The 27123-nt window shown below is 36.0% G+C and overlaps 1 protein-coding gene across 2 annotated transcripts in view; it reads left to right on the top strand.

Moving 5' to 3' along the window:
• The window catches only part of WDR35 (WD repeat domain 35), a 63354-nt gene extending 36935 nt beyond the window's left edge, over positions 1 to 26419 (top strand). For both annotated transcript variants that reach the window (XM_032866896.1, XM_032866895.1), the window contains 16 exons: positions 756 to 900; positions 3761 to 3830; positions 4869 to 4922; positions 6959 to 7068; positions 7636 to 7846; positions 12966 to 13046; positions 15225 to 15361; positions 15674 to 15877; positions 16751 to 16897; positions 17533 to 17665; positions 19989 to 20099; positions 21011 to 21175; positions 22039 to 22179; positions 23048 to 23204; positions 24860 to 25100; positions 25403 to 26419. In XM_032866896.1, the coding sequence (XP_032722787.1) occupies positions 756 to 900; positions 3761 to 3830; positions 4869 to 4922; positions 6959 to 7068; positions 7636 to 7846; positions 12966 to 13046; positions 15225 to 15361; positions 15674 to 15877; positions 16751 to 16897; positions 17533 to 17665; positions 19989 to 20099; positions 21011 to 21175; positions 22039 to 22179; positions 23048 to 23204; positions 24860 to 25100; positions 25403 to 25553 (2258 nt within the window). In that variant the 3' untranslated portion in view covers positions 25554 to 26419. The remainder of the gene's footprint in view (positions 1 to 755; positions 901 to 3760; positions 3831 to 4868; positions 4923 to 6958; positions 7069 to 7635; positions 7847 to 12965; positions 13047 to 15224; positions 15362 to 15673; positions 15878 to 16750; positions 16898 to 17532; positions 17666 to 19988; positions 20100 to 21010; positions 21176 to 22038; positions 22180 to 23047; positions 23205 to 24859; positions 25101 to 25402) is intronic.
• The last annotated feature ends 704 nt before the right edge of the window (positions 26420 to 27123 follow it).

The following is a 27123-nucleotide window of genomic DNA, read 5'->3' as shown; positions in this document are numbered from 1 at the left end:
TACTCCTCTGCCATCTTGCTCCTTTTTTTTCTTTTTTTGCCCATTTTTAAATTGGGCTATTTATCTTTTTGTTATTGAATTGTAAGAGCTCTTTACATAGTCTAGAAACAATTCCTTATCACAAATACGATTTATACATATTTTCTTCTGTGGGTTATCTTTTCACTTTTTTGATGATGTCCTTTGAAGCACAAATGTTGGGGTGCTTGGGTGGCTCAGTTAGTTAAGTGTCTGCCTTCTGCTCAGGTCATGATCTCAGGGCCCTGGAATTGAGCCCCCTGTTGGGTTTCCTTCTCAGCAGGGACCCTGCTTCTCCCTTTCCCACTGCTCATGCTTTCTCTCACTATCTTTCTCTGTCTCAAATAAATAAAATCTTGAAAAAAGTCTTTTGAAGCACAAATGTTTTTAATTTGATGAAGTCCAGTTTATTTCCTTTTTGTTTCATTGCTTGTGCTTTTAGTGTCATATCTAAGGAACTCTTGTCTAATCCACCGTCACAAAGATTATTCCTAATTTTTTTGTCCCCTCGGACTTCTGTAGTTTTAGCTCTTACATTTAGATCTTTGATCCATTTTGATGTAATGTTTTTGTATAGTTCTACAAGCTTTTGATTCTTTTTTGATTTCAGAGACTGTGTGTGAGGTATATTGTCTGAAATGTGGGTTTGAACGCAGTGCTCACTCAATTCCTTTGTAGCACAAACATTCTGTGTTTCTGTGTAACTAACTTAATTGTCTTAATGCTCTTTTTAATAGTACCATTATTTGTTGCAATGACCAAAACCCATGTGATAGCAGCTTCGAAAGAAGCATTTTATACCTGGCAGTATCGTGTGGCAAAGAAGCTCACAGCATTGGAAATTAATCAGATCACGCGGTCTCGAAAAGAAGGGAGAGAAAGGTATATCTTTTGATGCATGGTTTTTAGTAGCTCAACCCTATCACATTTAAATCAGACATAGTTAATTATAAATTGTCATGCTTGAGAACTGTAAATTGTTTTGGTTACTAAAAATATTTTTCCATTAATTTCAAAACCTTTCAAATTATTTGTTTAAATTTATCAAAATAAATGAGAGGTAGCGTGGTGTAATAAAAGACAGCCCTTGGAGATAAAGAGTGGAAATCTGTGTTTTTATAAGGAAATAGCTATTCTCACTCATTTACTCTTACCATATTAGGATAAACCATAAATATGATTATTCAGTTGAAAATCTAACCAAAGCTTCATTCTTATGGGTTAGTTGTATGGGTCTTTCCAGAAGGGTGGGGGTGATTCTAGTATCAATCTCCATAGGAGAGGCAGGTTCTTAGGGAGGAAGTCTTCAGGTGGGGCGAAGTGGTCACTTGGCTTCTTTCTCTTGCCCTTGATTCGAGGGGGGCTGGGGTTAAATGATAGAGGGGGCTCTGCCACATGGAGAAGTTAGGAGCTAGGATGGGGGGAATTCCCTTTAGTAAGTTTCAAGGTGCAGATGCATTTACTGTGTTTTGTCAGTTATATTGTCTCTGTTGGTGGTACTTTTTTTGCCCTTTTGTTGTTACCCTAAGCCTTTAAATAAAGCATTTTGTTGACTGTTCTAAGCTAATAATTCTTAATCAGGGCGTAGGCCTGTGTTGGTGGGAGTGGGCAGCAGGGGTCATGTCAGTTCATCTTCCCTCACACATGCTTGAGATCTTAATGCCATCTTCCCTTCCCTTTAAGACTCACTCTTGTACTAAGATTGGATGTCCCCAGTAAATATTTTAGATACGTGAATTCATGTGGAAGCAAAACAAATAAACTAAAAAACCCCAAACAAAACAAAATAAAAAAAAGAGTTGAGGGGCACCTGGGTGGCTCAGTTGGTTATGTGTCTGACTCTTGATTATGGCTTAGGTCATGATCTCAGGGTTGGGAGATTGTGGCCCCACATCTGGCTCTGTGTTGGGCATGGAGCCAGTTAAATTCTCTCTCTGTCTCCCACCCCCCCCCGCCTTTCCCCCACTTCTCCCTCTCTAAACAAAACATAACAAAACCCCCAGAACAGTTGAAGAATACTATATCTTGCTTTCTCAGTAGTTCTGAAAGTCTAACTAGAAAGAATCTTTGGCCTCTTTCCAGGAGAGCATGTGACAGTGGTAGCAATAATAAGTAAGAGAACCACAGTCTGCTGGGAGATCTTAGGATAAAGTTGGAACTGAAAAGTCTAGCCTCTTCATAGAGTAAGTAGAGTAAGTTCCTCTGAGAGCCAGCTAAAGATATTCTGGTTTTAAGATGGCAGCATCTCCCTTTCTTTCTATCTGAGATACACTTACAAGTTCTAATGATTGGGCAGGTTCTCTCTGGGCCTCAATTTTTTCATCTGTAAAATATGGTGGATGATGGTAAGAAAAGCCATCATTGATTGAATACTTCTAATGTGCTAGATACTACAGTAAGCCTAGTCAGTACTCTTATTAATCCTGTTTCAGAGAGGAAACTAAGACACAGGAGCTTAAATTATTTGCCAAAGGTCCCAGCTGATATCAGTAGAAATGGGACGTAGATCTGGTTGATCTGGTTGATCTGGCTTGATCTGGCTCTGAAACACTCAGATTGGCCTTTCTTGTAGTACTCTATTTGTTTTAAGAGATGGAAGGTGGTCACATGATCTCCTGACCTTTGACTTTTATTTTGTGATAACTAAGTAGAAGTAGTAGCTGGATATACTTAATAGCAATGTATTATAATGCAGAATCCTGGTACCTCTAAGTTTATTTTCTTTTTTAAAATATATTTTCTTTCTGCATTTAATACATTTCTATTTAACATTTGATCTCATTATACTGACAAAAGTATAATCACGATTTTAATTTAACAGTGATAAAATTTCATGATATTTTAAAGACAGAAAATGGCTTAATTTTGTTGTGACTGTATTCTATCTATGATTTCTTGATCAGGCTCTGTGCATATGTGCTTTACAAACATCATTTTATTTATGCCTCTTGAAAAACCCTGCAAAGGTTGCCGTTATTCTCCACATGGAGAAATTGAGGCTTAGAGGCTTGTCCAGGGCCTCATAGCTACTCTATGATGTATCTTCCCTATCGCCATCATTCGTTTTAATATTTTCCCAGCAAACATAGAGCACCTGACAGTGTGTCACACTGTGCTAGGCACTGGAGGAGATACAGTCTTTGCCTCCTCAGCTGGTGGGAGAGACACGTAAAGTGGAGATGCTATGGTGTGAGTAGTATTATATTGAAGGTATTGAAGGTATCAGATGAGGAAAGTCCAAAAGTAGTGCATCCTCACAACACAGGGAACATAAGAATGATTCTTTATTTCATAACAAAAATTCCATTAATTAGTGCTTCCCAAATACTTTTAAGCTTTACCTTTATTAAGCACATTGACAGAAGGGAAATTATGGAGAAATGACAGAGAAACTTAGTGTGTTGAAGTTATTTCTGAGTGCTGTTCATTTGCAGAGTAAGGTAAAATAATCTGTTGGGGCTTAATGAATTTCATTGGAAATATGTGGTTCAATGTCAAAATACGTTTTTGGTATAACTTTCAGGAACATATCATTTGCATAACTAGTAAACACCTGGCAGGTAGTTTTTACCTTTATGCGATCGAGCTGTGTCAAGAACTCTTTAAAATAATCAGCACATTTATGTTACGTAATAGTATTCATTGGTGTCATCCAGTCCTTTAATTGTTCTAGAGATTGTGAAATGGCATAACCTGTATTTAGACCATCTTTGAAATGATCGCCTTCCCCCCCCCCCCCCAGAATTTATCATGTTGATGATACTCCTTCTGGATCAGTGGATGGGGTGCTTGATTATAGTAAAGCAATTCAGGTAGGTGATTGCAGCAAATGTCGACATCCGTAAGTTTTGAAATACTGTAACTTTATTTTGACATCTGACAAATAATTATTTTTTTACTGAATAGCATGTTATTCTAGTAATTCTTTAAAAAATGTCCATTCTGAAAACCTTTTATCTCAGCCTGCTTTTTTCCCCTTGATTTTTAAAACCATTTTTGAAATAATAATAGGCTCTCAGGAGGTTGCACAGATATAGCACATAGAACCTTTTTATCCCACTTCCCTCTGTGGTGACATCTTCTATAACTGTGGGATAATATCAAAGACAGGAAATTGCTATTGGTAATGACACTCTTAACTGGACTCCCACCCTATTCCTTACTCAGTTTCACTAGTTTTGACATGTACATGTATGCGCGTAGTTTTATGTAATCTCACCATTGGGAACGGACTTGCCTCATGCTAGTTCTCCATTTTTGCACTTGCTCTCCACCCTGTCCCTGCCCCACGACAACCATGAATCTGTTTCCGTCTCTGGTTTTGTCGCTCTGAGAATTTTTCAAATGAAGAGAATCATATAACATGTAACCTTTTGAAATTGACTTTTTCGCACTAAGCATATAAGCCCTTGGGATCCATCCAGGCTGTTGAAGTGCTGTGCCACTACTTCCCCTTCCTCATTCTGGCACGAGCTGTCTGTCCTTCCACCATCTGCACTTTTATGTCTCAGCTCAGGGTTTTGCCTCCCTGCGCTTTTCTGTGTATGTGAGATGTTCCTTCCTTTCGCTCTCATAATTCCTGAGCACATCTCTACTTGTGTCATACTGTACTGTAATAAGGTGTCGGGCTCGCTGTCTTCCCTAGGAGGCTTTTGAGGAATCCCTGAAGGGAAAGATTTTATCTGAGTGTCTCCAGTGCTTAGTTCAGTGTCTAGCACATAGTAGGTGCTCATTAAGTAAATGTTAAGTCAATAAATATATTGGAGAATTTTTCTAGGTGAATTGCCTACTACCTTATGCCAGATTAGTCATTCAATAAATATTTGTTACAGAATAATGATTTATTTTAGGGTACCCGGGATCCAATTTGTGCCATAACTGCGTCTGATAAGACACTGATCGTGGTAAGTTTGAAGCAGACTGATTTTATGAATAATAATTGTTTAAATTATAAAAATAGATTCAAGTAATATGTTTCAGATTTGAATATCATCTTGTGGGCACCTAGCTTACTAAGTCCAACATGAGAAGTAAGAAAGTTTTAAAGATTGCTTCACAAATTGTTAAGCATTTGCAAAAATAGCTGTCTTTAAAATCGGTAGAATAGTGGCCCACTGGGGAGAGTTTGACACTGGGTTGAAGGAGCCACACAAGGGTTGGCAGGTGCGGGATGGATTGGACTGTGGTAACAGGTCTTCGAAAGCTCCCTCCTCCCTGTGGCCTTCTGTTTTGTGTTAGAGAAGGGTTTTGGCTCAGCTACTTTCATAAAACGTAAAATGAAGAGGTAGTGTGTTTGCTAACCAGTAAAGCGAAAAAGTCTAGGGCAAAGTTTTCAAATAAAATCACTGTTACAGTGTCTTTTCTTGAGCTCTAACATTTGAAAATATTAATTTTAGAACTAAATGTTTACTTTAGTAATGCTGGTGGAGTCCTTGAATTTGAATTACGTAATCAGAGCCTTAATAGTGTGTATTTGGTTACATTCTTTAGCCATTAGATAATTTTGTGGGGAACAAATTCCTAAGGAAGGTAGTATTTGTTTTTCCTCATCAGGATTTTTATAGTAGTTTGTCTTACAGAGCCTCTTCTTTTCTTTTTAGATTTTTTTTGTTGTAGGGCAGGTTTTTGTTGTTATTGTTGTGTTAGCTGTGTTTCTGACATTTGCAGAAATAAATAACCTGCAACTCAAATTAATCACAAAAACTGACATAATTCCTAAATGACAGAGTCTACCTAAAGAAATGTACTCAGATAGTTTAATACCAGCCAGAAGTTTAATGGAGAAAATATCTTCTGCACTTTAAACTTCTTTTCGCCATTGAAATGTAGAAGGTTTTAGAACAATTACTTTTTCAAACCTTTGAAACCACAGGACCCCTTTTTTCAAAAACAAAATTTTATTTCATTCTCCAATATGGTAAACCTTCTGAAACCCATACTGCCCTTCTATACATTAAAAAATATCCCCCTCCCCCTTCCAGCCTTTCTGATTGGCCCCTCTTGAGAATCATGCTTTAAAAACAATGCCACTCTGATTAAAATGGGGAGTGGGAAAGATTGGCTGAGTGGGGCCCTCTGCTTTTGTCCTGTTGTCATGGCCAGAGGCACAGAAGGGTTTGAAACCCACAGTTCTCTCTTGATTATTACACCAACTGTTGATCTGTTAAGGCTTGCACAGATTTGCTTAGTAATTTATACTGTTTTATTTTTTTTTTTTTTGAGATTTTATTTATTTATTTGTAATAGAGAAAGAGCTTGAACCAGGGGATGGAGGGAGAGGGAGAAGCAGACTTCCCACTGAGCAGGGAACCCAACGTGGGGCTCGATCCCAGGATCCTGGCATCATGACCTGAACCGAAGGCAGACATTAAACCGATTGAGCCTCCCACGCAGCCCTATATTTTATTTTTAGACCCATTTAAACTAATACTCATTATATCATTGCATTCTGATCATCTCCCTTTGCCACTAACTAGTATCAGATAGGTGGCTATAGATGAAAAATACAGACTTTCAATAACAACTGTTTCATATGGTGATCTTATATGGTTTTATATGAAATTTAATTCAATAAGTGCTTTATATTTTAGCTTTTCATGTACCCTGCATATTAACCTAGACAACAAATGTGAACAACCCTTGTTATTTCTTTCTTGTGATATAAGCATTTATGTATTATGGAACAGCTAGGTTTCTGACTTCTTTCTTGAATGCTACATGAAAAAAAATTAGATCACCTTTAGCCACTTTGAAAGGGTTTTGATTAAATTAGAAGATACATATGTAATCAGTAATGTGATTTAACATCAGAATTGGGAATTAGTTATGACACCATCACTTTGGTTTTGGAAACAAATGTATGAATATAGAGAGAGACCTGTATTTGTAATTTAATTTCATTATGTAAATATGCTTTAATAATCAAAAATAATTTCCATAGGGTCGTGAATCTGGCACCATTCAGAGATATAGTCTTCCCAATGTTGGTTTAATTCAAAAGTATTCCCTTAATTGTCGAGCCTACCAGTTATCCTTGAACTGCAACTCTAGGTAAGTCTGAAAATTTTCCTCATGTAGTTTTTGGGTTTGGAAGTTATCAACTAGGATTTTTGGATTTATATAAAAATACAAAGATGTGTATTTGTTTTAAAGTTGTCTTATAGTTCATGTGATTTTACTATACTATATTTATATTTCAATAGTTGTATTATACTTTATTTAGATGTTTTTCTTTAATTGGGCAAAATGTAGAAATTCTGATGTAATACTTTTTTTTTTTTTAGTATTTTCTTTTAATATTTTATTGCCACCTTTTTATACAGTCAAGAACATACAATGTATCTGACTCTTACTGATGTAATACTTTAAATTGTTTGCATGTCAGTTGCTTTAATTCCCTTGGATATTTTTTCCTCACAAGGAAGCAAAATGGAGAGTTGTCCAAGTCTTCTATCAAATTTGTAAGAATTTGTTTAAAACCAGTTATTTCTTTAAAGCCATTTCTGCCTTCAGATTCAGATGAACTGATTTTGCAGAACAGTAATGGGTAATTATATTTGTGATTTCTGATCCTCATTTTATAATTTTGTTTCCCTTCTCCAATGCCATTATTTGTAGTCGTCTGGCTATCATAGACATCTCAGGCATTCTAACTTTCTTTGACTTGGATGCTCGGGTAACAGACAGCACGGGACAGCAAGTCATTGGCGAGTTGTTAAAATTGGAGCGGAAAGATGTCTGGGATATGAAGTGGGCCAAAGACAATCCGGATTTGTTTGCAATGATGGAGAAGACAAGAATGTATGTTTTCAGAAACTTGGATCCTGAGGTAAACACAAGATAGGAGCGTTAGCAGTACAGAAATAATAAGCCAGATACCGAAACCGATTTCCCTTTTGTTTCCTTAAGAGGTTTGTTGGTGTTGGTTGCATGAATTTCTGAAAATAAATAGAAACATCTCTGTGGAGTTGTAACGTGTTTGGTTTTAAGTGGGAATAATACTGATTCTTTAAATATTCTCTGCTTTCTCTGAAAGGCACTTCCTAAGCATTTATCTGTTCTTTTTAAAAGATGGAGCCATGGGTCTCTAATATATAGTCTTTATTTTTTCCTTGTCAGAGTTCAGGAAGAAAAGAAAATCAGTAGTAACATTACCAAAATTGCCTCAAACAACCTAACCAAAGAAATGTGGTTTTGAAATGTCTTTGTGCTTTTATTCTCTTTTGCCTCTCTGTCCACCTGAATTTGTGCTGCCTTGGTCTTATGTATATTCATAACCGCTCTCTCAACCACGAATCCTGGCCTTTTTCACCCTGATAATTTTATGAATATGCAAGTGTGGAATGATTAAACTGCCCTGTCTGGAGTATCAGGAAGCCCCTTGCTCACTAATTTTTAAGTAATTTTTGGATTTTCTACTTGCAGCTTACATCAGCTAATTTTTAAGCTGGGAATTTTCCCATCACTTGGTCTGCTCTGCATCAGCTGTTAGCATCCGTGTTTAGGAAATTCAGAATAATTTGCGTGGTCGCCTAATCAAAGCATCATTGAAATAAACCTTTTATGTAATTTTTGGATAATTAATGGATTTTCAGTTTGGAATTGTCTCTATGCTTGCTGTACACAACAGAAGTGAATAATAAGAGATAAGTTGATAAATGCTGTATGTCATTAATTGATGTGTGGATTTACAGTTTGATTTTTGGAAAGAAATTGCATGCTTGGGCCCCTGAGGAGCCGAAGATCTTCTAGAGTAATTTATTTAGTGGGAAACTATCTGTCCCTTTAATATCCTAAATTATTTTCACATTTCCCCATTTTGGCTCTACTCCCAATCTTGGTTGTGAAATGACCTGATATAAATTGGTCCCAAAGGCTTTGTTAAAGCTTTTAGGAGCCTTAAGGATCTTTGTAATTTTTAATCCCTGAGTATGGTTTAAAGGAAAGGCATTCGGGGCTGCTGCATTTAACCTGTAAGCAGGGGCTTCTGTCAAGGGTCCAAGGGAAATTTGATGCTTGCCACAAAACAAGTGTGAAAATTTGACATGTAACCACAAGATTACCCCGAGGAAGGGAGAGGAATACTTTTTGAATGTGGGGGTCCTTTTTCCGTCGTGGGCCCCATGTGTACTAAGTCAGAAATCATATGCCCGGACAAGTAGAGTGTTATGCCTGGCTTTCACAATGTGTGTGTAGCACACATGCTGAGTCTAGCACCAGGGGAAAAGATATCTTGGCCTTGTGCAAAGTGATTCTTAGTTTTAACTGATCGGCTTTTTTTTTTTTTTTTTTCTTTTTGAGTTTGTTTTCTGGCTTGGCGAGTAGTTCAGTTTCTGTTGGATTTAGAGCTCGATGCATTTCTTTCAACCTTACCACTGACTGGATTTCTTTATAAATCCTGCTGTTCTTTCATTCATGAGGACACTGGCTGGCTGTGATGCCTGCTTGGTTAGTTACTGTGCTTTTCATTCCTGTAGCTGCTTATTGACTGATCACGTAAGGACACGCTCTTCGTTTTAAAACTGAATTGACTGGGGCTGCTTTAGGGCATCATATTCTTTTGTTATTCAGGAGATAGGCTATTATTTGACAGATAATCGTTGATGTATTTTTATCCATTTGAGTGTTATTATGAATTCTAGATTCATACTTTTAAGTTGTAGAGTTTTCTTTAGATTATATGTGAAAAAAAGCTGCCATTTGTATGTGAAGTTGTAATTCACTGATAAAGCACATTTTCTTTGAGAATTTGGAAATGAGTATTTGATGTTGATATTCCCTGCTTGATCATTTCTATCTCCAGTGATCCTCTCAAGGTACTAATTCAGCTTTTCTAGTCTTTTTCTTGAATCTTCCCTCTCACTGATGCTATTTCGTATTCATATTCCTTTCATTTCTCATATTTTTGTCACTCACCCTCTCATTTTTACACACTTCTTTACCAAGCAAGGGTTTTGCAAACTTTTGTATGTATACCTTCATATGTGCATAATTATTTATTTGGAAATTATATATATGATCTACTATTTAATACAAGTACATTAGGAATCACATCCCTGAAATAGAAATTTTGAAAGACTGAGAAAAAAAATAACAGGAAGTAAACTTTATTTTAAAATGTCATGGTGTTATGGTTCATGGTACCTTTAGCTAGTTTCTCAAGCATAATGTACACTTTAATAGATTGTGGAATTATTAACTTAGTGTAGGTCCCATGTTTCTTAGTCTTCTTGATAATTTCCATTTTTTAACCGACTTTTTGTCAGACCTGATTAGACTGTCATTGTTTTCACTTTTTAATGTGGCTAACCCCGGAGTCTGTGCGAGGGGTGAGGGAGGTGACTGTTCTGTCTTGTCTTGTTTGCTTGTCCTTGCGTTATTGGTATTCCGCTAATCCACAGATTCTTTGTGGGAGGATTTTTAAGCCACATGTCCAATTTATGAGGGTTAGCTAAGTGAGAAACTATAATCCCTAAATCCACTTAGCTAGGTATATACAAACTTCAGTATGTCACAATATTCTAGGATTGAGGGAATCAGCACTTGCAGGGTACCTGTTAGATTTTACATGTTATGAGACCTTCTGACTTATGTACTGAATAAGAGGACGTAATATAGTATAGATTAGTGATGCTTTAAATACTTTCTTGATAAAAATAAATTTCTTGCTCACTGCCTAGGAGTGTGTCCTGCTTTTGTCAGCCACTGGTCTAAAACTTCTTATTTAGTTGAAATGTGGGTGGATATCTAGTGAATTTTGGAAAATAAAGAGAATTAGTTGAGATCAAGCAGAAGTTGACTTTTTAAAAAAGATTTTATGTACTTATTTATTTGACAGAGACAGAGCACAAGTAAGCAGAGCAGAAAGCGGAGGGAGAGGGAGAAGCAGGCTTTCTGCTGAGCAGGGAGCCCAACATAAGGCTGAGATCATGACTTGAGCCAAAGGCAGCTGCTTAACTGACTGAGCCATCCAGGCACCCCAGAAGACTTTTTTAAAATCTGAATTACACAAATATATGCAGATTTGCTTACATGCCAATAGATTATTTTGGAAACTCTTAATTTTTTTGTTTCTCCTCCTTCCTGTATTTTCTTCCTTTCTTTTTATTTTTGGTATAACTTTTTATCCACACATCATCTTTTATGACTTTTATTTTTTGGCAGCCTTGCTTTGTTTTTTCAGATAGCCAAATATAAAACAATTTTGTAGGTATATTTGGATACACATGTAGTATCAAAATAATCCAGGTGTACAAAAGGCCTTTATCATTTATAAGAAATATGTTATTATATTCTTTTTTTTTAAAAGTTTTTATTTATTTATTTATTTGAGAGAGAGAGAGAGAGAGAATGACAGTGAGAGAACATGAGAGGGGGAAGGTCAGAGGGAGAAGCAGACTCCCTGCCAAGCAGGGAGCCCAATGCAGGACTCGATTCTAGGACTCTGGGATCATGATCTGAGCTGAAGGTAGTCGCTTAACTAATTGAGCCACCCAGGTGCCCATATTCTTTCTTTTTGAATTAAATTTTGTTCTGATTCTCTCTGTGTGTTCATTGCTCATAAAGACATATTATTTGCCTTTACATAGTATAATTTTTTTCAGAAATAAAGGTTTTTTGTAAAAATTTCTCATATAATCAACAATTTTTACTTTTCTTTCTTTCTTTCTTCTTTTTTTTTTTTGAGAGAGAGAGAGAGTACAAGCAGGGAGAAGGGTTAGAGGGAGAGAGAAAAGCAGCTGTCCATTGAGCAGGGAGCCTGATGTGGGGCTCAATTCCAGGACCCTGAGATCATGACGAAAGCATATGCCTAACTGAATCACCCAGGCGCCCTAACAATTTTTACTTTTAAAAAGAATATAATCACTTTAAGACTCAATAAACACATATAGTATGTATGCAAGAGCCTTATTTTTAAACTTTGACACACTAAAACTAAATTTGATTCCATTTTTACCTGTAATTTCCATTTTTTTAGTATCTTCCTATTATAATTTTTGTAGTTTCTACATATAAAGAACTAAGTTTCAGAGTTATAAATTTGATATGTTATTTCCTTTGGATTTTGCTTACTTTCTGTTTCATGATATAGATACACACATATATTTTTTTAAAAATTGCATTCTGATATTACTTCCATTACTAGATATTATCTTATCCTTTCTTGGAGGTAGTAAGTATATTGAGAGTTTATTTCTTTTTGTTTACCTAATATTTATACCTACTTTTTCTATAGAGATTTAGGGCAGCTACTTTACATTGTAATATGCATTTACTACACTTTTTTCTATAAGCCTGTATAACAGTAGAATAAGAGACTTGTGTAACAGACTTGTGTATTTACATATTGGCAAATTAAGTCTTCTTATATAGAAAATCTATCAGAAATGCTCTCTGGCTAATGTTACAGAGGATGGACTTCTCCGGATGGTACAAGATTTCTTTGATATATGTGCTTACATACAAATATAGTGTTTGTCAGTTTTATTAAGAATTAAATTTAATGTAACATTGCATGAATAATAATTATCTCGTGATATTGGGCACTTCTGGATTGAGAAAAATTGGACCGATATTAGCTGCTATTAGGGAATTAATATTGATTACATAAGGTATAATAATAGTAATGTGGCCATGTAAAGAGCATCTTTTTTTTTTTTTTTAACATCTTTATCTTTTAGAGATATGAACTGAAATATTTAGGGGTGAAAATGTCATGATGTCTATAAATTTACTTGATTTACTTTAAAATACTTCAGCCAAAAAATGGACTGAAGCATATTTAGCAGATCGTTAATAATTATTTAGATGATGGGCATATTGGTGTTAATGGCATTCTTTCTACTTTTCTGTTGGTTTGAAAACATTGGTAATAAAATATAAAATCATATATTAAAGGAAGGAAATTTTTGTACAATTTAACATAACATTTGTTTTTATCTTTAAAGGAGCCCATTCAGACTTCTGGATATATTTGTAACTTCGAGGATTTAGAAATTAAATCTGTTCTTTTGGATGAGATAATGAAGGTAATTCTTAAAAAGCAACAGTATTTCTGTCGCTAGCTTGGCTGGGATTTCCTTTTTCACCAGACAGTGTAGTGTCCCTGTTAGGAATGGGGGTTGACCCTGCTCTGTCAGTTGCTCCACTTTTAAACAGGTTCCTTCACCTTTCTGAGCTTCATTTTCCTTTCTTGTTTACAAGCCTCTTTTTTTTTGTCTCTATAAAATGTGAAAATAATAGTACCTATCTTCCAGGATTGTTATTGTATAAGGGAATGTGTAAAAAGCACTCACCACGGTGCTAGGATCATGAGCTCAAAAAATGGTAGCTAGTTGTTGTCATTGTTTCTATATTGTCAGCAGAGGAACTGAAGAAATATTTGACAATTTAGTGTTCTGTAGTTCTAGGATACTTCCATAGCTTTTTGTTTGCAGGGCCACTATCCTATTTTTTTTTCAGGCTTTATAAAACAATCCATTTCTGATTCCAGATACCCTTTTGAACCTCTACTTTGGCCTTCACTGACCATCTTTTGAGAATTTCTTTCTCTAAGACTGTATTGAAAAGAGTTTTACTTTCATTTTGTGCAAAGCATTTACTTTGCCTTATGCAAAAAGGCATTTACTACCATGCCTCGTAGATATTACATAGACTTCACTTTTAGATGAAGAAGGCTCTTAGTGGGTAAAATGATTTGCCAAAAGTTCATCTGTTCATTGACTCAGGAAATGTTTACTGGCAGTCCGCAAGATGCAGTTCCTGGACTCAAGTAGAGGGACTGGGGAGATAGACAAGCAATTCAGCAACCAGACAAGGCATGGGGGTGCTGTAGTCTCTTTGGCAGTTGTATCCCTTCAGAGGTCTGCAGCGAGAGAGCCCTGGGTTAGTTCTGAGTCGGAGTGATGTGAGTAGCACATCGGGTGTTGTCCTAAATGTTTGATGTGTGTTCTCTCTTCTAATTCTCACAACTCCGAGGCAATAAGTTTGATTATTATCTTCATTTGTTTGATGAAGAATGTGAGGCTTGGAGAGATAGACTAATTTGCCAATGACACCCAGTTAGCAGTAGACGGAGACATGATTTGACTCCAAGTCGTCTGGCTTCAAAGCTGGTGTGTGTAATTGGTAGCACTGGCAGAGATCAAGAAGGGGAGTGGTCATGGGGGAGGTTGGCCCCGGTTGTAAGAGGCCTTGTGTGCCTTCTGTGGAGTTTGGACTACATCCTGGAGTCACTGGGGGCGTAAAACAGGAGAGTGACATGATTGGGTTTCTATTTGGGGAAGATGGCCTTGGCTTCCTGGGTGGGCACGGGAGGAGGGGGCACACTATAACACGTTTTAGAAATAGTTGTCACATAGCCAGTGAGCAGTGGCATTGGGATTTAAGCTTAGGTCTCTTTGAATCCAAACCTCATGCTCTTTTCATACTGCTTTCTGTCTTGTGCCAGATATTTCCTGGAGAACTTTTTAGCTTCTGAATGCAATGGTTTAGTTGCAGGGTAGGGGGGGCACACGCAGCTCAGTTCTGGGAACCATTGAGGCGCATGTTTCACTTTTTCTTTTCTTGGAATAAGTAGGATATTGGTGAGTTCATTATAACTGTTTGCCCACTAGCTAGCTCTTTCCTGCAAGGCTGGCCTTCAAAAAAAATTTTTTTTGGAGGGGCCAGCTTGCAAAATTAAGAAAAGGAAAGAGGTGAGGAAAACGGACCCTTTTTCTTTTATTTGTTTATCTGCTGCCCAGCAGCACAGGGAGCAACAGTTTCATTGCTCCTGGCAAGGAAAGAGTAGATTAAGGAGTGAGGAGAGGGGGCTGTGGGTAGAGGCCCTGGCATATGTGTTTTCTGCTCTGATGGGAACCACAGGACTCTGGGTGAGAAGAGGATAGTAGTTCCTGGGAATGTGACATTTAAGCGAGGGAAACGAGGCTGCATAATTCTAAGACACCCCTTCTTCCACCACTGCCTTTTCCCTGTGGGCAGCCTCATAGCCACAGGAGGAACTTCACTTGTGGGTTGTGGGTGTTTTCCAGACAACTTGAAAGACCCACACACTGGAATAGCTTTTCTTCCCATTGTGGTTTACAAGGTGGTACAGTTGTGTGTGTGTGTGTGTGTGTGTGTGTGTGTCTGTTTTACTGGAAAAAAAAACCAAACAAAACACATGCTCTAAAGGCAGCTTTCTTTCTTCTCATGTTTACTTTTAGAATCCCCAACATCCAAACAAGGATTATATAATTAACTTTGAGATCCGGTCCTTGCGAGATAGTCGAGCATTGATCGAGAAGGTTGGAATTGAAGATGCATCTCAATTCATAGAGGACAATCCACACCCCCGACTCTGGTATTTAAAAATAAAAAATCTTCCCAAATGACTGGTGTATGCTTTTAAAGTCTCAGCTCGATCGTCCCCCGCTCTTGTAGTAGCCTTCATGGGGGCAGATGCCCATTCCTGCTCTTGTGTTTAAAATACAGAAATTCCCTTCAGATGTGGAAGTACTCAAAATGAGCATAATATTAAGTGAAACGTGTATAAATGTGTTCGTCGCTTCCCACTGTGTTTGGCAGGAAACAATAGGGATAGTAATTGAATTCTAGTTCCAGACCCGTTTATCGGTAATTGCAATAAGCTTTTCTGTTTCTTTTTGGAATGAAGGCGCCTACTGGCTGAAGCAGCTCTTCAGAAACTGGATTTGCACACTGCAGAGCAAGCATTTGTGCGCTGCAAAGATTACCAGGGCATCAAGTTTGTGAAGCGCCTGGGCAACCTGCAGAGTGAGTCCATGAAGCAGGCGGAAGTTGCCGCCTACTTCGGCAGGTTTGAAGAGGCCGAAAGGATGTATCTTGGTATGGACAGAAGGTAAGTCAGGAAGGTACAGGCTCCCTGAATGCTTCGGCGTCCGTGATCTTCTTGTGCAAATGAGGAAGGTACCGTAGACGAGATGTATCATACCATTTCTTTGGAAAATAATTTCAGTTTGGATGACTGGCTGGGGATTCCACAAGCCCCACATTAATTTACATTTTGTAATTTGGAGGCCGTTTTCTTTTCTGGTTTTACATACATTAGTGACTGACCATGGATTTTTTTTCATTTGGTAGGAAAAACACAAGTAGTTTTTCATTTGGTAGGAAAACATAAGACTACAGAGACTGGGGGCTTTTATCCTTTATTACGCATCCCAATAGTTGGGTTTTCTTTTTTCGTTTAGGCCTTTATTTAAGTTTCTGTTGTCAAGGACCATGGACGGTACTTAGGGATTGATTTTTATTCCTATGTTTATTTTAGACGTACATAAGATAACATAAGAATTTCATTTCAGCTGTAAGCACTATGTCTAATGTTTATTAATATTATTTGTACTTCCAGGAGATCCCTAATACTGCATAAGCCCTGAAAAGAAAGATAAAACCAAATGTGTTCATATGTGTGGTTTTTAAATAAGCCTCATTGTGTCTACAAAATCGATGAAAAGAAATGATTAGTATTTAAATCATTATTTTGCTAGGAAAATTGGAATTCTAGGAAAAGACAAAGCAGGAGATCATGTCCTTTACCCTATTTCAGGTTTCCCCCATTGCCTCTTTCCTGGTTAAGTTTCTAAAGTGTTTGGCAACGTACATCGTCTGGCAGTTCACTGCTGTGTATTCTAGTTCCCTGGGATTGAACCTGGCGCATGGTGGGCAGTTGTTAATATTTGTCAAATGAATGAATAGATGCTGTCGTTTGTAGAGATCTTGCTATTGGCCTTCGGCTGAAATTGGGAGATTGGTTTAGAGTACTCCAGCTCCTGAAAACTGGATCTGGTGATGCAGATGACAGTCTCCTAGAACAAGCCCACAACGCCATCGGAGACTACTTTGCTGATCGACAAAAATGGTGGGTAACCTATGGGGACCACCTTCTCCATTCATGCGGCACTTAATATGGTAGCTGCCTGGGCAATTCCCTGTGATGCTGGGGATATTGAAAGCCGTCCTCCCAGATCCTAAAATTCAAGCAGCTTTAGATCCACACCGAGGAGCAAGAGATCCTTTGCAGTTTTCATACTCACAAAATGTGTGCCTAGCTTCAGGCCGCCTTCTACTATTTAAGACCACAGTGTGCATTTCAGAGACGTTATATGACTTACTTCTGAAAAAGGTATAAAAAACATTTTATATTTGGTTGTTTTATGGTAGATTGTTTTCAGCTATCATTGACTTTTATTCTGAAGTTTTCATTTTAATCAATATGCTTATTTATTTACGTCAGTGTTTGGAAGTAAACCTGTGTATCAGATTACGGCAGTATTTCTTAAGAATATCCAAAGGATGTTGCAGCTAAAATATGCTTCACAGTCGTTAGACTTTTTTCCCCTGCACTTTATATGCTTCAAAGACATACAGTAACTGAAAGTGGTCACTAGAGTAATACTAGTAATTCTAAAGAAGGAACATTTTTGGTGAAAATGCTTATTTACCAGGAGATTCACATTAATTTTAAAAGTTTTTGCTTTTTAAAATTTTCTGTAGGTTGAATGCCGTACAATATTACGTACAAGGCCGGAACCAGGAACGTCTAGCTGAATGTTATTATATGTTGGAAGATTATGAAGGATTGGAGAATCTTGCCAGTTCACTTCCAGAAAACCACAAGTTGCTTCCAGTAGGTATTACAAATTGTAGTTTTTAGAGTTGTTAGGTTATTTTATAAGGTTTTTATGTTACAGTCAGGAAACATCCCCTGCCACAAAGAAAATTTAAAATGAATCTATAATCTTATAGTTTCTTAGATGTGGAATGATACTTTTAGTTGTTTGAATAATATGTCAGTATTACAGAATGCTTGAAAATGGAGGGAAAATTAGTCATATTCCCACAATTTAACATGTTCACAATATTCTCTAGTCTTACCAGTTTTATAAAATTGCTTTTAAAGTTAACTGAACAATGGAGGGCGTGTATTGCATGGAGCACTGGGTGTGGTGCATAGACAATTAATTCTGGAACACTGAAAAGAAATAAAATTTTTAAAAAAAGTAAAGTTAGCTGAACGCCTGAAATATTTCCAGCGAAAATGATTTCTTGTCAGATATTTGCTTCAAAATGATCTGAGCTGTGTGTGTATATATTTGAAATTTGCTATAACAAAAGTTAAAAAAGATAGCTTGACTTTTATTAGGTTATATTAACAATAAAGTATTTAATGTTAAAAGAAACAAAAAGCAGAGTTTTGTGGAACTTTGTTTCAAATGTTCTTTTTAAGTGTCTTAATTGCTGAATGATGTTAATGAGTTTATATTTTATTTGTTTTGTCTAAAATGTAAATTACTGAGTTGTAAAATACTTGTACAGTTAGCCTCTCTAGCTGCAGGGTCTAGACATACGTCAGTTGTGAGTTCTACCTCAAAAATTTTGTCAATTAATAGATGAATGAGTAGTAGAATTCTGATAATTTGGTTTTCTCTATTGTGAATCAGAGCAGTTATCCCCATAATAATGGCATTTTCAGGTACCTTTATTCTCAGTCCTGTGCTTTCTTGAGTAGGAGAGAAACTGAAATTACTAAAAACCCTGGGTATTAGGACAGTGTATCCTACATAAATGTCATCAGTTAGGTGTGTCTGATGATGCAGAAAAGAATGTTGCTATAGAATATCCAGAAAAGTATTCTTACTGAGTAAATACTAAGTAATTATAGCTATAGATAATAATTAAATAATTAAAATGATTAAAAAGTTTTAGTAATGCAAATTTTAAAATCACGTTTTTGGAGGAGCTTTTTAATAATATGGTAAAATATGGTAAAATTTCTTTTTTAGTGTTGTAAACTTTAAATCAAGTGTTTGGAGGCATTTTTAATAATATGGTAAAATGTACATACTATTTAAGTGGGGAATTCAGGGTGCAGAACTATATATAACACGGTCACGATACTTACAGCAGCTCACACATACATACAGTTTCATAGAACAAAGATGTTAGGAGATTACATCAGACTATTGAGATAGATTTCCTATGGGTAGTAAGTTTATGAGTAACTTTACATTTTTGTGCTTTCTAACTTTTTTTTTTTTTACTGTGAGAATGTGTAACTTTATAACCAGAAAAATACAAATATTACTTTAAAAAAATAATTGGATCCAAAATGTACTTTTATGATTTTCCCCAAATACTTTTTTTTTTTAGATTTTATTTGTTTATTTGACAGAGATCACAAGTAGGCAGAGAGACAGGCAGAGAGAGAGGAGGAAACAGGCTCCCTGCCGAGCAGATGTGGGGCTTGATCCCAGGACCCTGGGATCATGATGTGAGTTGAAGGCAGAGGCTTTAATTTAACCCACTGAGCCACCCAGGTGCCCCACCCCAAATACTTTAGAAATGGGAGTAGGGAGAGAAAAGCTCTGATTAAGCAGATATTCAGAAAGAAAAAGGAAATTGATTTTCTGAAAATGGAGTGTAAGCCAGATGGGTATGGTCGGCTTTTGTTGTGGTCTCCCTCCTCACCACTGCCTTGCAAGGGAGCTCTGTTTTGGATCTAGTTTCCTGAACTAACGAATGGCCAGCTTGTCTGGGGTGTTTCTTTGGAGAGGTGTGTGAGAGCGCTGTGAATGTGAGATTTCCCTGAAGCCTCTAACGACGACCATTGATTATACCATCAGTTGCTCTAAATGTGTTTTCACACACTGGTATGGAGTTTGTTCCAGAACTCGACATTTCTGTGAAGTTGCTACTGTACTGGGAAAAGGAAAGAGTGCGGTAAGTTCAGGACCTGGTTAAAATTCAAATCTGCGGCGTGAGCCAGCGAAACACTGGTTTTTTAGCATCCTTTCTGGTTTGTAGCTTCTGTCCCTGTGTATGTTTCAACGAAAAATGACTGTAACCACCGGTCAATTTAATACTCATATATCCCTGTGGAGTTTTGTAAATGAAAATATAAGTGATTTCCTTGGTCTGTGAAATCTGAGAGTAATGTTCTGTCCTTACAGGAAATAGCACAGATGTTTGTGAGGGTTGGAATGTGTGAACAAGCAGTGACTGCATTTTTGAAGTGTAATCAGCCAAAGGCAGCGGTAGATACCTGTGTACATCTCAACCAAGTAAGGAACTGAAAACGGAAGTCCCTGTTCATCCTCTGAGGCTGTCGCCAGTGTAGGGTTGAGGTGAATTTTGTGAAAGGAGCTAGATACACTCTTACTTTGCTGAGGACCTAGAAAATGTTGGAGTTTGCACTTACCTCTTGAAGTGCTACCATTCAGGGTGACCCGCTCATAACTAACTCAATATGGGGACAAACCGTATGCTGCTAGTCTGGCAAGTTTTTGTCTGGAAGTAATTTCATAATCTGTATTTTATTAGGGTTTTGTTTCCAAAGAAGGACTAGTTGATGGTCATTGCAAGAGGAAAGAATTGAGTTACCTTATCAATATTTATTTTGGCAAATCTATTTTCCTGTCTCTTTATAGAAAACATATATTTGGAATTTTTAAGATCCGGAATTTAACTAAAAGTGCAGAATTGTGGAAATTGCTGAATATCAGTGTATTCTTTTAAGTATTGAAGTATTTTATAAAACTCCATTTACTTTTTAAAAATAACTTTTAAATGTTAAATCTGATAGAAGATTTTCTTAACTGATTACCTATTTTGTTTTACTGTAAGCAAATGTAGCTTTTTCTTACTCCTTCTTGGTGCAAAAGTGAATTATAATATTGTGATTATAAACTTCGAAGTTTTCCTTTTCCTTTTCCTTCGAAGTTTTCCTTTTCCTGATGTCTTTCCTAAGCAAATCAAAATCTTACATCATTTAATCATTTTGACACACATTTAACTTATAGAATCTATAGTTGCTCTGATTTTAATTAAACTTATTTAAAAAAATATACCAGTTTTTTAAAAATTTTGATGTAGTATTTTTAATCACTATAGACTTAAAGCTTTATTATATGAACTTTATGACATCTGTGACTATAAATGCTTGGGTAACTGAGTGGTATATTTTTCCCTCTAGTGGAACAAAGCTGTTGAATTAGCTAAAAATCATAGTATGAAAGAAATTGGATCCCTATTAGCGAGGTATGCATCTCATTTATTGGAAAAGAATAAAACTCTTGATGCCATAGAACTCTATCGGAAAGCCAATTACTTTTATGATGCTGCTAAACTGATGTTTAAGGTAATATAATAATCTTGGTAAGTATGTGATATGTTCTAGTTACCAATGTTTTCTTGTGTATTAAAGAAAACATTTTCCATTTTCTTTGAAAACAAATACTTGTGATAGCAAAATCCCTCTGGTTTTATTACTGCTGTATCTATGTGTTATCTTAGTATCGTTACCTTTTACTAAAAGGCCTGTTTATTAGTGTTAGCACCTTATTGGTACCTGAACAATTGAATATTAATCCTGAAGTTAACAAAGAATTACAGAATTTTCAGGGACCATAAAGTATAAATTCCCTTAACTGGGAATTAAATCCTGTTGATAATAGAATTTTGAGTCATTTTAAATGTACACATTTTAAAGACATTACATTTTTTCATAATATGCATTTGGAGGGAAGATGACTAGTATATGGTAATGTATGCAAAATTTACATTGTGTTCTATTTTTTCCCATTTGAGTTAATGAAAAAGGGAAGGGAAAACTCTCCTCAGTCTTCTAAATAAATCTTCATTTCAGAAGGCTGTACCATGTTAAAGTCCTGTTATTTCAGTATACTTGGAACATCACTTATAAAATCTCATGGAAAATGCTTACCCCTTCCATGAAAACTTTCTTCATTGTGACTTAAGAGCATTTGTAATTTTCTGAGGTTGTTATGAGTTGTAACTCCATGGCCAAATGCTAAGGAAAAAATGGAGTTCTTAATAAGCTAAAGAGAAGAACGTGGGTTTTAAAATATTTATCATAAATGGGTGGTACTTATGTTCCATCCCACTGGTTTTCTCTTTTTAGTAAAGATCAAATTTCAGAAATGATTGTACAAATATAATTTGATTAAGGAATGTCTTCCCATATTCTTTAAATGTTTAAAGATTGCAGATGAAGAGGCAAAGAAAAGAACCAAACCGTTACGTGTCAAGAAGTTGTATGTCCTATCAGCTTTACTCATAGAACAATACCATGAACAAATGAAAAATGCCCAAAGAGGAAAAGTTAAAGGAAAGGGCTCAGAGGTAAGGTAGAATGTCACAGAACATGAAATCACCTCATGTGTTTAAGGGAAAACAACAACAACAAACAATCAAACTTCTCTTTATGGACAGGCCATTTAATTTGCTTGTTTGCATTTATTTTCTTAAATGGGAGGAGGAAAAGGCATGACTGACTTGGAATTAATACTCAAATTTAGAAATTTCCACTTAGGAGTACTGAAAATGTTTTCTACAAGACTAATCTGTAGCCTTTGCTTTCTAACCAGTGAGTTTTAGAAACTTTCCTAGAATATGTGTATTATTTTAGGTATAATGAATCTCTTATTAAATTAAAGTTTATACTCCATTCTGTTTTCAAATTTGACCATATCATGGGTCATGGTGTATTGTGTGTTGGATCACCACGATGTACACTTTTACTATCTTACAGTTTTATTTGCCAGCTACACCTGAGTAAAGCTGAAAGAAATTTTTTAAAAATATATTTTTTTAAGATCTTATGTATTTATTTGTCAGAGAGAGAGAGAGAGCGCGCGAGCGAGCACAGTCAGGCAGAGTGGCAGCAGAGGCAGAGGGAGAATCAGGCTTCCCACCGAGCAAGGATCCCGATGTGGGACTTGATCCCAGGACGCTGGGATCATGACCTGAGCTGAAGGCAGCCACTTAACCAACTGAGCCACCCAGGTGTCCCAAGCTGAAAGAAATTTTTGATTATACTGGCTTAAAAAAGATGAATTCTAGTGGGGAAGTTAAATCTGTAATGATAGTTTTGTAATGATAAAATCTGCTTACTTGGGTATTTTAATGTATAACCATTTCAGAAGCTATCTTTATTGGAATGACAGTTGTGGTTGTGCTGACAGAAAATGTGGGTCTGCTTGACTCATAGGCCACTTCTGCTTTGGCTGGTTTGCTGGAAGAGGAAGTTCTGTCTACAACTAGTCGTTTCACAGATAATGCTTGGAGAGGGGCCGAGGCTTACCACTTCTATATACTTGCCCAGAGGCAGCTCTATGAGGGATATGTTGACACTGCACTGAAGACAGGTGGGCATATGACCGAAGGTATAGAATATGTGTAAAAATGATCACTTGAATATGAAGGGCCAGCTCCTTCAGTTTGCCCATATGTTAATTTCAATAACACTTTTATCTATGGGTTTATTTTCGTGTTTGAAATTTGCTATCTGTAATTTGTTTAGTGCTTTCCCCTTTTTGAAGCACTTTTAATTTTTTTTAATACATAAAAAGTAATAATTATGGTTCACATTAAAATCAGGAGTTTGAGATAAGCAAAAAAACCGTCTGTAGCATTCACTATTCTATTCATTTAAAGTTAATCACTTAATAGCTCAGTCCATATGCTTTTGAGTATCTATTTTTTGTTTGTTTTGTTTTTTAAATAATATCAGGAGTATAACAGGCCATACTTTTATGTCCTTTTTGAAAAACATTGATATGTTCTAAGATATTTCCATATTAATAGCTTTCCATAGCATTTGCTTTTTTTTTATTAAAATTACACTGATGTAAAAAAAAAATGACATCTAACAATCTAAGTCAAAACAGAAAAAAATACAAAGAAAAAGGTAAAATAATCTAATAACTTGTAAAATAATCTTCTAACTCCGACATAATGATTGCTAACATTTAGATGAACTTCCTTTTAGACATTTCTTCACTCCTACAAAATTGTAGATAGTTTTCCTTAAAATAATATCATTCATGTTGTTCAGGAGCTTGCTTTATACCCTGTGGTATATGTTGCAGTCGTGTTTCCATGTTGACAAACAGAGATCTGTGTTATCATTTGTATTAGCAAGGGGACTGTAAAGCTTTTTTAAATTGGTTATTATACACAAGAACCATTTTTGTTTTTGTATATTTATAACTGACCTTCACTTAATTTTAACTGATTGCTATGTGGTATAACTTATGCAGTTATGTTTAAAATGGTTGTATTTTATATAACTTATGCACAATTTCTAGACTTATAAGGCAAATTAGAACTTTAGCTTGAGAGTTTTTACCTACTAGGTGAAGAAATCCATATACAATCTATTAATTCTGTAATATATTTTAAAGAAAGATTGTATCTCTAGCATAGAAAAGGTGAAAATGAGATATGGCAGCTGTCAAAATAAATTTTCTGAACTGACAACTTAATAGGCTCATTGTCACTTCTTTTCTTCTCGAAGTTCTGTTGTTTTGGTAAGATAAGCAAAAAAAAAATCTGTTCAAAGACATGCAAAGAAAAAACATGATTTCATGGTGCCTTGCTTTTTTACCAAAAGAAAACATGATATTATCTTGAAAATTATGACTAACAGTGTAATATTAATTTACTTTTTCTGGAAGGCCACAGAAATTTCTAATATATTCATATGAAAAAAAGATATGTTTTGACAGCAATTTTTATTTTTTTGTCTGCGTGTGTACTTCTAACCAGTACAGCATGTGCGTCATTTGGTGGTGTTGAGTTTTGTGGCACCTGAGTTGTTGGCTAGTGTTACAGAGCTATGAGATCACATAACTTACTTCCTTCTACCAGTCCTTTGAACGCCTGCCATTGTTTTTTTTTTTTTAAGTTCATAAAAGTTCATGTAGTTTAAACTAACACAGCTTAACATAGATTCTTTTTCCATGCATGATCATGATATTACGATTACTTTCCAAAATCTAAATTGTCCTCTTTTACCTAGCCCTTCACCTGAGAGACTATGAAGACATCATCCCCGCTGTTGAGATCTACTCTCTGTTGGCGCTCTGCGCATGTGCCAGTAGAGCTTTTGGTACTTGTTCAAAAGCTTTTATTAAACTGGAATCTTTAGAGACCCTCAGTTCAGAGCAAAAACAACAATATGAAGATCTTGCTTTAGAAATCTTCACGAAGCATACTCCAAAAGATAATAGAAAATCTGAATTGGACAGCCTTCTTGAAGGGTAGGCTAATTGTAATTAATGTATATCATTCATCCGATTAGAAGCTGGGATTTCTGTAAGTTTAATAGTGTGATATAATAATATAAGCACTGAATTTTGAAGTAATTTTCCTTAAGATTATACCCTATGTGATTTAGTCTTCTAAGTATATTAATGCTTTATTTTCTCATCGTAAGAAAAGTTTTTAGTTGAAACTTGCCTGGATATGTTTTTTCATTCCTAAATTTTTAAAGTGTAATAAGTAGTTTAAGTAATTAGAAGTTTTAAAGTATAATTCATCATTTTTCTTCTTGTTTTTACAGAGGGGAAGGGAAACTGCCAACCTGTGTTGCCACGGGAAGCCCAATCACCGAGTACCAATTCTGGATGTGCAGCGTGTGCAAGCACTGTGTTCTGGCACAGGAAATAAGTAACTACAACTTCTGTCCCTTATGCCATAGTTCAGTGGGATAAAGAAATGACAAATTCCTATGTCTGTAAAATACATGTAGCATATATCCATAGCTGTGACTATATATATAATGATGGACTTTCATACATTTTATATGAAAACCAGCATCATTATTACATAGTTGTGTTGTTACACAAAATTATATGTATACATAATATATACATGTATATATATCATACAGATGTTATATATACATAACATAATTTTGTGTAAATATGCTGCTATGAAATAATGATGCTGATTTTCATATAAAACGTATGGAAATCAGTCTTATTTCCTATCTGTCTGTCTGTTACGATTACATGATAACTATGAAAATATTCCAAATAAGAAATTTTTCTCACCGTTTCAGGCTTACTGACTCATCAGAAACCTTGGCGGGGTTGGGTGATGAGAAAGCGGGAGTGGGCAAAGTTGAATTTAGGGAATTGACATAATCTGTATTAGAAGGTTAAACAATTGTAATATTAAAATGATCTCTATTGTTAGCTGTGTTTCATTAAGTAAGTATCAAATGCCTTCTATATTTTATTTTCAGAAGTGAGAAGGCACTTCAAGATATTTTTTTATAATTTGAATTGTTTCTAAAGCCTTATTTTTTTGTATAGCTTTTCCTTTTTTATCCACCCTTTTGGCCTCATCTGAGAGATGGCATTTAACGTGACTCTATATTATGTAGAAAACTTGGCTCTTTTTATAATGATAAAATTTATACAACAACATCCATTTTGTAGTTACAGTTTTAGTTGAAATATTGTCTCTAAGCAGGGCCCTTCCTTTAAACAACTCTAGGGTGCGGGGAATGATTCTTTCTGGGTCATGTGTCTGTTATGACTTATCATCATTAATTAAAAAAGAAAAATGGTAACCAGCAATGGGTAATTTCTTAACCTGTTTATGTAACTAACAACGTTCTCTATTTATTTCTCATGAACTTCGTCCTTTCATTTTTGTGGCTGCAGGCTAAACTCTAGCACTGTGTCATCACCATTATTTGCTCAAGTTTGGCTGATGCTTAGTAGAGGTAATGAATAAAAATATGCTGCATTGCTATTGCAGCTGTGATACGTAAATTAGTCACCTCTCTCGAAGTGCTATGTGTTAGGTGCTTTAGAGACAAATTAAGCCTGTCGCAGATTGAGAATAGTGAGCTCTGAGAAGAGGTTTAGAGCCTAGATGAGCTTTCGGCAGTGAGCTTATATGCCTAAATAAAATGAGAGGACCAGAAGTCTTAGAAGTCTCTGTGTTCAAGGGCCTTGTGGGAAGTTACCGTAATGCAATGTTAGCCTCCAAATATACTACAAAGCAAGCCATTCTAGAAGTCATGGAGCAGAAAAGGGTACAGACCAATGAAGATGCTTTAAATAACATGGTTTATTGAATCAATTTGAAATGCACGGTGATGGACAAGGAGAAAGTGACTGGGCAGATTAACACTGTTGTTAGGGTAAGGTGTCAGTGGGGTAGAAAGATTACATTACCTGAATCCTGAGTTATGTTCTGTTCTTGTGTCCCGACTCCCATTCTGCCCAGTCAGCTTCCCCCGCCCAACCCTGATAGTATGGCTATAAA

The sequence above is a fragment of the Lontra canadensis genome, unplaced genomic scaffold (assembly GCF_010015895.1).
Source record: "Lontra canadensis isolate GAN:19392208 unplaced genomic scaffold, GSC_riverotter_1.0 scaffold32, whole genome shotgun sequence".
In the NCBI taxonomy this organism is placed as follows: domain Eukaryota; kingdom Metazoa; phylum Chordata; class Mammalia; order Carnivora; family Mustelidae; genus Lontra; species Lontra canadensis.
This window is presented reverse-complemented; position numbering and strand designations above follow the sequence as displayed.